Source organism: Salminus brasiliensis, chromosome 13 (genome assembly GCF_030463535.1).
Source record: "Salminus brasiliensis chromosome 13, fSalBra1.hap2, whole genome shotgun sequence".
In the NCBI taxonomy this organism is placed as follows: domain Eukaryota; kingdom Metazoa; phylum Chordata; class Actinopteri; order Characiformes; family Bryconidae; genus Salminus; species Salminus brasiliensis.
Window position 1 is genome coordinate 3177238 of NC_132890.1, and position 10105 is coordinate 3187342.

A 10105-nucleotide genomic window follows, 5' to 3' on the forward strand; every position below is an offset into this window, starting at 1 on the left:
AACAATCAGCGATGCCTTAATGCTAATAATAAACAATTAGCAATGTCTCAATGCTAATAATAAACAATTAGCAATGTCTCAATGCTAATAATAAACAATTAGCAATGCTTCAATGCTAATAATAAACAATTAGCAATGCCTCAATGCTAATAATAAACAATTAGCAATGTCTCAATGCTAATAATAAACAATTAGCAATGTCTCAATGCTTATAATAAACAATTAGCAATGCCTTAATGCTAATAATAAACAATTAGCAATGTCTCAATGCTAATAATAAACAATTAGCAATGTCTCAATGCTAATAATAAACAATTAGCAATGCTTCAATGCTAATAATAAACAATTAGCAATGCCTCAATGCTAATAATAAACAATTAGCAATGTCTCAATGCTAATAATAAACAATTAGCAATGTCTCAATGCTAATAATAAACAATTAGCAATGCCTCAATGCTAATAATAAACAATTAGCAATGTCTCAATGCTAATAATAAACCATTAGCAATGTCTCAATGCTAATAATAAACAATAAGCAATGCCTCAATGCTAATAATAAACAATTAGCAATGTCTCAATGCTAATAATAAACAATTAGCAATGTCTCAATGCTAATAATAAACAATAAGCAATGCCTCAATGCTAATAATAAACAATTAGCAATGTCTCAATGCTAATAATAAACCATTAGCAATGTCTCAATGCTAATAATAAACCATTAGCAATGCCTCAATGCTAATAATAAACAATTAGCAATGTCTCAATGCTAATAATAAACAATTAGCAATGTCTCAATGCTAATAATAAACAATTAGCAATGTCTCAATGCTAATAATAAACAATAAGCAATGCCTCAATGCTTATAATAAACAATTGCATTTTCTCAGTGCTAATAATAAACAATTAGCAATGCTTCAATGCTAATAATAAACAATTAGCAGTGCCTCAATGCTAATAATAAACAATTAGCAATGTCTCAATGCTAATAATAAACAATTAGCAATGCCTCAATGCTAATAATAAACAATTGCATTTTCTCAGTGCTAATAATAAACAATTAGCAGTGCCTCAATGCTAATAATAAACAATTAGCAGTGCCTCAATGCTAATAATAAACAATTAGCAATGTCTCAATGCTAATAAGTTCTGTATCTCTCAGCTTGTCCAGAAAAACTTATCATTTAGCGGTGGCTCGAGGAATATTGAGTATATTATTAAATTTTACTTCCTGACTGTAGGGGGAGCCCAGGAGCAACAAATGTAAATTTTCCATATTGTTGCTTTAAATAATTTGGTCCTTTGTGTGTGTGTGTGTGTGTGTGTGTGTGTGTGTTTAGGACCTGATGTCACGGTGTGAGGCCCTGCGTACCTCCCCAGTGTTCCTGCGTTGCGCTCACCTGGTGGACACAGACGCCTTTGCTGCAGTGTGTGAATCAGACGTGTGTCACTGTGGAGATGGTGAGGAGTGTGTGTGTCAGGCCCTGCTGGAGTATGCCCGCACTTGTGCCAGCCATGGACTGGTACTGCCTGATTGGCACACACAGAGCCAGTGCAGTGAGTAATAGCCATGCATATTCACAATACACACTTACAAAAGGCCCACACACACCTGCAGGAGAAAAACACATCCATCAGAGGTTTCAGGAAGCTAAAAGATACATTAATTGTGTGTGTGTGTGTGTGTGTGTGTGTGTGTGTGTGTGTGTGCAGCTCTTAAGTGTCCGATAGGGATGCAGTACAGTGAATGCTCTCAAGCGTGTTCCACCTCCTGTCAGAGTCTCAACATCCACGAAGTCTGCAGGGAGGAGTGTGTGGACGGCTGCAGCTGTGCAGGTGAGAGACGCAGCCTGAGACATGGCACAGTGGCTCCTCAGTTATAGAATACTGTGCTCCTTCAGCTTTGCATTCAGATTTGATTCTGCTCATCCCTGGCTAAGCAAGCCGTTCAGACCATTCACTTAAAACTGACTGATATGTGCTGGATAATAAATATAGCTGAAACTGCGAGTGTGAACATATTTAAACCAGATACAAATCCGATTCCTCATACCAGCTCACCCGCCTCTCCAAGATGCATTCCACAACTGAAACGCCGCCCAATACAACTGAAACCCCTCCCAATACAACCGAAACCCCTCCCAATACAACTGAAAGCCCTCCCAGTATAACCGAAACCCCTCCCAATACAACTGAAAGCCCTCCCAGTACAACCGAAACCCCTCCCAATACAACCGAAACGCCTCTCAATACACCTGAAACCCCTCTCAATATAACTGAAAGCCCTCCCAGTACAACCAGAACCCCTCCCAGTACAACCCAAACTCCTCTCAATACATCCAGAACTCCTTCCAGTACAACTGAAACCCCTCCCAGTACAACCAGAACTCCTTCCAGTACAACCAAAACCCCTCCCAGTACAACTGAAACCCCTCCCAGTACAACCCAAACCCCTCCCAATACATCCAGAACTCCTTCCAGTACAACCAAAACCCCTCCCAGTACAACCGAAACTCCTTCCAGTACAAACAGAACTCCTCCCAGTACAACCGAACCCCCTCTCAGTACAACCGGAACTCCTCCCAGTTCAACCGAAACTCCTCCCAGTACAACTGAAACTCCTCCCAGTACAACCAAAACTCCTCCCAGTACAACCAGAACTCCTTCCAGTACAACCAAAACCCCTCCCAGTACAACCGAAACTCCTTCCAGTACAACCGAAACTCCTCCCAGTACAACCCAAACCCCTCCCAATACATCCAGAACTCCTTCCAGTACAACCAAAACCCCTCCCAGTACAACCGAAACTCCTTCCAGTACAACCGAAACTCCTTCCAGTACAAACAGAACTCCTCCCAGTACAACCGAACCCCCTCTCAGTACAACCGGAACTCCTCCCAGTTCAACCGAAACTCCTCCCAGTACAAACAGAACTCCTCCCAGTACAACCGAACCCCCTCTCAGTACAACCGGAACTCCTCCCAGTTCAACCGAAACTCCTCCCAGTACAACTGAAACTCCTCCCAGTACAACCAAAAGTCCTCCCAACACGACTGAAACTCTTCCCAATACTACCAGAACTCCTCCCAGTACAACCAAAACTCCGAAACACCAGTAATAACTGCCAAGCAATGAGCTTTCCAAAATTTGGTTAACAGTATTTTACTGTTTAGATGTGATTCATAGGACGTGCACACTGTAGCTCAGGTGCTTAACTCCACTGTGTTGCAGTATTGATGTAGGTAATGGGGCTCTACTGCCCCAACAGTCTTATGTTTCTGGCTGGTGGGTAAGAGTGGCCCCTTCAGCAATTTATTTTGCCCACTGGTCTAATTTATCCTGCCCCAGGCCTGCAGCCCAGAGTTTGTTCATTTTGTCTTCATATATAGTAACAACACTTTTCTGTGTGTGTGTGTGTGTGTGTGTGCCAGTGGGTAAGGTGCTGGATGGAGATCGCTGTGTTGATGTGTCGCAGTGTTCGTGTCAGCATACAGGCAAACGCTACCCTCCTGGCTCCAGTATCTCACAGGACTGCAACACATGGTTGGACATCATCATCTGTGCACACCATCATTAGACATTAAGGGCTCAGTAAGAGCTGAGCCACGTACACATGTCCTGTATATTCCCCACTACATCATGTCCTACTGTGTTTTTTCAGTGTGTGTCGTCATGGATCTTGGGAATGCACCAATGAGGAATGCCCAGGTGAGGATTCACATTTACCTATCTATCTGTCTATCTGTCTATCTAAATGTATATATCTATGCCTGTCCATCTATGTATCTGTCTGTCTATGCATATCTGTATGTCTGTTGGACTTTCTATTTGTCTGTCTGTCTGTCTATCTCTCTCTCTCTCTCACTTTCTCTCTCTCTCTCTATACATATATATATATATATCTATATATCTATCTTTGTTGCCGTCTGTCTGTCAGTCAGTCTGTCTGTCTGTGTGTCTGTCTATGTGTCTGTTCATCTGTCTTTCTGTCTGTCTATCCGTCTGTTTGTCCGTCCATCTGTCTCTCTGTCTGTTCCTCTGTCCGTCTGTTTGTCCGTCCGTCTGTCTGTCTGTCTGTCCGTCTGTTCATCTGTCCGTCTGTTTGACCGTCTGTCCGTCTGTCTCTCTCTCTGTTCCTCTGTCCATCTGTTTGTCTGTCCGTCTGTCTCTCCGTCTGTCCGTCTGTCTCTCTCTCTGTTCCTCTGTCCGTCTGTCTGTCTGTCTGTCTGTCTGTCCGTCTGTTTGACCGTCTGTCTGTCTCTCTGTCCGTCCGTCTGTCCATCTGTCTGTCTGTCTATCTATATTGCCGTCTGTGTTGGTTGGTGCTGGATGTTTGCTAATGATGTAATAGCATTAATTAGAAAACTATTATTAATTATATTAATAACATAATTGATCCACTCACCAACAAACAGTGGCCTACAAGCACACACACATAACACACACTCATCGTCATCTTTCTCTCATCTCTGTCTCTCTGCAGGGGAGTGTGTAGTAAGTGGACAGGCCCACTACAAGACATTTGATGACAAGTTCTTCACCTTTAGTGGCTTCTGCCAGTATCTGCTGGCCAAAGACTGTCAGACCAACCTGTTCTCTGCTATCATCGACACCGTGCAGGTCAGTTTGCGTTTGAATTGTTTGCAGGATTTCTTTTTTTTTCAGTTGATGGTACACGTATCAATGAGGGGATGTGTGTTTGTTTGCATGCATTTATACTAGTGTGCAGACGACCAGGATGCTGTGTGTACACGATCGGTGACACTGAAGTTCCACAATCTGGCCAATCAGACAGTTAGGCTAAAGCATGGAGGTGTCGTCTCCGTGAACGGCTTGGATGTTCAAACACCATTAACCAACGGTCCGTCGATACACACAAGCAGGATTAATGGGGCGTAGCTTCACTGTAGGACCTAATGACAAACACACTCATGGGTACAGCTAATAGTTATGTGTGTGTTTTGGGTTTCTCTGTGTGTGTGTGTGTGTGTGTGTATAGGACTGCTGCGGGTCCAGAGCACTGTATTATCATCTGTGAGGATAAACTATGGAGATGATCTCCAGTTGGACTGGGATGGACGTGGACGTGTAGTGCTAAGGGTAAGTGAGGCACATGGACGCCCCATGGACTTTTGGCCTGTCCCCAACGAAGCCCTAAGCTTTCTGATCCTCCTCCAGTTCTGCACTTTGGTGTCAACCATGTACATGTACTGTGTAGGGCAGAAGATTTTGATGGTGCTAGGTTTAAAAGTGTGACAGATACGATCCCGCTGGGTTATAATGAGCTCATTTGCTTATCTGCAGTGGCTCAGTCTGGATTACAAGCATAATTCTACTCAATTAAAGAAAAATTTCCAGCGAACGACCAAATTCACTCATTTTTCCATTCGTCAGTCATTTTTGTAAATATGTGCACAGTGTAATGAATTTTTCTACAGTTTTCACAGCATTACGCCTGTATAATATACAAAGTCTTACTGTAGAACATTTACATTTACATTTAAGGCATTTACCCAAGAAAACCTCAGCTAGTTAGAATCACTGAAGTGATTTGGGGAGCGAGAGAGGACCATCTACCCACCCGTAGAGAGCAAGGCCTATTGTGCTCTCTCAGGCTCAGGCTGCTGATGGCAGAACCTTGAATTAAGCAGATTATTTGCCAATAGAATAAGAACAACCCCCCCTTTTTTTTTTAGATAAAATCACTTACAAGTAAACATAAGTTAAGATAAAATAAGATAAGATAATCCTTTATTTCTTATTATGTAGAATAATAGACGTAAAAAATCCATAACGATATTATTTACAGGTAATTGCAAATGACTCTTAATTGCACATGTGTGTTTGGGGGGGGGGTATTGCACATTGTATTTTTACATTGAGGGTCCTCTATTCCCTGAACATGTGTGTGTAGTTAAGCTGGTTGTGGAGTCTGTCGGCAGCAGGAAGGAAGGACCTGCGATACCGCTCCTTCACACACTTGGGGTGGAGCAGCCTGTCACTAAAGGAGCTGCCCAGTGCTGCATGTCTCATGCATGGGGTTAGAAAATGAGAAAATTGATCAGTAAATTGATCATCTAGTATCACTACAATAATCTCAAAATGAGAAATATTAGATATGTAGATCACATTTAAGAGAATCCCACTTGCAGATATCATTTTTTTGCAGTGCAGCTGTATGTATACAAACCCATCCACCTAAATCATCAGTGGGTGGGTGCAAGTCCATACTGATGTGGTCAGTGTTGCAGATGCCCTTCACAGTTCTCGGAGACATATGCAAATGAGGGCCGCAAGAGCCAAGTCTGTGAGTCGAGACAGGAATCCGATAGTGCACAGTTGTCATGTTCTAAAGAGGAGGACGATAAGACAACGTACATAAAGCTTCAGTTTGAGACAGTGTTAGGGTATGTTAGTCATTTTCAGGGGAAGGAACAGTGATTAAGGCACCATTTTTAAAAGTATGTCTCTTTTTTATATCTGTCATTAGATGCTGAGCTCATTTCACACTTTGCCTTTAAATCATTCAGTGATTTAGTTGTGTTTGTGTTTATGTGTGTATGTATGAACGTACAGCTCAGCCCAGTCTATTCAGGAAAAACCTGCGGCCTGTGTGGAAACTATAACGGTAACCAAGGAGACGACTTTCTGACGGCGGGTGGGCTGGTGGAGACGCGAGTGGAGGGTTTTGGAAACGCGTGGAAGATGAACGCAGAATGTGACAACATCCAAAAACAACCCTCTGATCCGTGCAGCGTGAACCCAAAAAGAGGTACATGGACACACACACACACACACACACACTCATGCACACACACACACACACACACACACTCATGCACATGCAGTGACAGTGCATCTATGATGGAGAGAATGTGTGATGCTATATGGTAGTATGTGAATGAAGTATGTTTTGGGAAATATATGATGTCATGTCTGTGCCAAATATGTAACCGCATTACCCCTGAGAGGCACTAGATGGCAGCAGATCTTTGAGCTTTCCTGTTCTGTAGCTGGTACAAGCTGCATGCGCCTGCTGGTGTTTAGCAGGGTGGTGGAAAACGTTAGTCTTTGACCTTGACATTTGCTCCTGTCTGCTCCTTATGAGGAAAAATGATTTCTCATAAAATCCAAGGATTTTCATTTGTTTACTGTTGTCATGTTTCATGTTACATTCAGGCAGATAAACAGACAGGCATACATGGATACAAATGAGATGTAGTTTCTATTCTAAAAATAGTTTATATTTTCAGTCTGTTTAACATTAAACATTAAACATAAAACATTATTCAAGTGCAATGTTTTGTAAGAATTGATGGATGGATGAGTGGATGGAAAAATGAATGGTTAGATTGATGGAAAGAGGAATAGATGGGATATATAATTGGGTGGATGGATGGATGTGTAGATGGGTGGATATATGGATGGATGGATGGATGTATAGATGGGTGAATATATGGATGGATGGATGGATGTATAGATGGGTGAATATATGGATGGATGGATGGATGGATGGATGTATAGATGGGTGGATATATGGATGGATGTATAGATGAGTGAATATATGGATGGATGGATGGATGTATAAATGGGTGGATATATGGATGGATGGATGGATGTATAAATGGGTGGATATATGGATGGATGGATGGATGGATGTATAGATGGGTGGATATATGAATGGATAGATGGATGAATGGATGGTGTCATGGAATTCTGTCAAGAATCGATAAGGCAGACAAGAATATGCATTGAGTAGCAAAGTTTGAGTCTGTTAGCAGTTCGAAACCACAGTGCAGACTGAGGAAAAAACAGTTAACATACATATTCATAGTATAGATTAGGAAGTTGAGAAAAGGGAGGGGGAGAGGGTGTGCATGCCACACTGACGTCTGAAGAGAGACATTGTTCACGTCGCTGTGACCCATAGATCAGAGTGCTGGCGCCTGAGAGGACACATTGTCCGGGTCGAGAGGCTACTAGCAGGTCAAGATAGGCTGTAAATACGTCAGGTGCACTCCCAATGCAGCTGTAATCTATGCTAGGAAAAACAATAGTGTTTCATGGAAAGAGAAGAGCGATTTAACACAAGGCCAACACATGATTATAGTTAGCACACACTATCACCAGGCTAAGCATGATTACAATGAATGAGTGGATTTTAAATGAATCTATTATGAATCAACATAAAATTATAATGTGGTTATAATATAATTTTCCATAACAATGGACAGTTGGTTGGATGATTGGATGTATAGATGGGTGGATATATGGATGGATGGATGGATTGATGGATGGACAGTTGGTTGGATGATTGGATGTATAGATGAGTGGATATGTGGATGGATGGATGAATGAATGCATAGATGGATGGATGGAGATATGGATAAATGGATGGATGTTGGTTGGATGGATGTATAGATGAATGAATGGAAATATGGATGGATGGTTGGATAGTTGGATGGATGGATGGATGAATGGATGGTTTGTTGAATGGATGGATGGATGGATGGATGGATGAATGGATGGATGAATGGATGGTTGGATGGATGGATGGATGGATGGATGGATGGTTGGATGGATGAATGGATGGATGGATGAATGGATGGTTGGTTTGAATGGATGGATGAATGGATGGATGGTTGGATATTTGAATGGATGGATGGTTGGATGAATGGATGGATGGTTTGAATGGATGAATGGATGGATGGATTGATGAATGGATGGATGGTTGGATATTTGAATGGATGGATGGATTGATGAATGGATGGATGGTTGGATATTTGAATGGATGGATGGTTGGATGAATGGATGGATGGGTTGATGAATGGATGGATGGTTGGATATTTGAATGGATGGTTGGTTTGAATGGATGGATGGTTGGATGGATTGATGAATGGATGGATGGGTTGATGGATGGTTGGATGATTGCATGGTTGGATAGATGGACATAAATTTGGATAGATGGCTAGGTGGCTGCCTAGATGGATGGATAGTTGCATGGATGGATGGACGGTTGGATGGTTGGGCTGATGGATGGAGATTTGGATAAATGGATGGATGTTGGTTGGATGGATGTATAGATGAATGAATGGAAATATGGATGAATAGTTGGATAGTTGGATGGATGGATGAATGAATGGATGGATGATTGCATGGATGGATGAATGGATGGTTGGTTGGATGGATGGATGAATGGATGAATAGAGAGATTGTTTCAATCCACCCCAAAGCCAAGAATACAAAACCGTGTGTGTATGTGTGTGTGTGTGTGTGTGTGCGTGTGTGTGCGTGTGCAGTGCGTTTTGCAGAGGAGGCGTGTGCAGTGTTACTGTCGCCGAAGTTTGAACCATGTCATCATGAGGTGAACCCGACGCCATACCTGAAGAACTGCCGCTACGACGCTTGCTCCTGCGCTGATGGACAGGAGTGTCTTTGTGCAGCTGTGAGCAGCTACGCAGCCGCATGCTCAGCCAGAGGTGTACTGATCAACTGGAGGGGACAGGGATACTGCGGTAACACACACACACACACACACACACACACACACACACACACCATCATACTTTACTTTTCTCTATAGTGAGTAATTCTGTACATGTGTGTGTGTGTGTGTGTGTGTGTGTTTGTGTGTGTGTGTTAACAGAACTGACCTGTCCAGGTAACCTGGTATATGAGATGTGTGGGAGTGTGTGTAACCAGACGTGCCGCTCTCTGTCGCTGCCGGACAGTGAGTGCCGCAGTGTGTGTGAGGAGGGCTGTTTCTGTCCTCGTGGCCTTTATCTTAGCGATATGGGAGAGTGTGTACCGCCAGACCAGTGCTCCTGCCACTACGATGGAGAAATCTACCAGCCCAACGACATGTTCGCTGACCACCACTCGATCTGGTCAGTCCGACTCACACTGAGTGTGTTACCCATGCACATGTGGAGTGTGTTTGTCTGTTTAACTAAAGCCGGTAGTTTTATGTTATGGATGTATTTTTGAGTTTATTATTATTATTATTATTATTATTATTATTATTATTTATTTATTTTTATTTGTTTCATAATAAAGTTTTATGAAGACTAAACAATAAAATGGACGTGAATATACCAATAATGCATTT

General features: G+C 42.3%; 1 protein-coding gene across 1 annotated transcript in view; it reads left to right on the forward strand.

Annotated features, from left to right (window-relative positions):
• vwf (von Willebrand factor) overlaps positions 1–10105 on the forward strand; it is a 42217-nt gene that overhangs the window by 6192 nt on the left and 25920 nt on the right. Inside the window, exons 7-16 of the mRNA XM_072694621.1 lie at positions 1338–1554; positions 1711–1833; positions 3429–3540; positions 3659–3705; positions 4481–4617; positions 4720–4858; positions 4997–5097; positions 6574–6769; positions 9297–9512; positions 9644–9884. Coding sequence (XP_072550722.1) covers positions 1338–1554; positions 1711–1833; positions 3429–3540; positions 3659–3705; positions 4481–4617; positions 4720–4858; positions 4997–5097; positions 6574–6769; positions 9297–9512; positions 9644–9884 — 1529 coding nt within the window. The remainder of the gene's footprint in view (positions 1–1337; positions 1555–1710; positions 1834–3428; positions 3541–3658; positions 3706–4480; positions 4618–4719; positions 4859–4996; positions 5098–6573; positions 6770–9296; positions 9513–9643; positions 9885–10105) is intronic.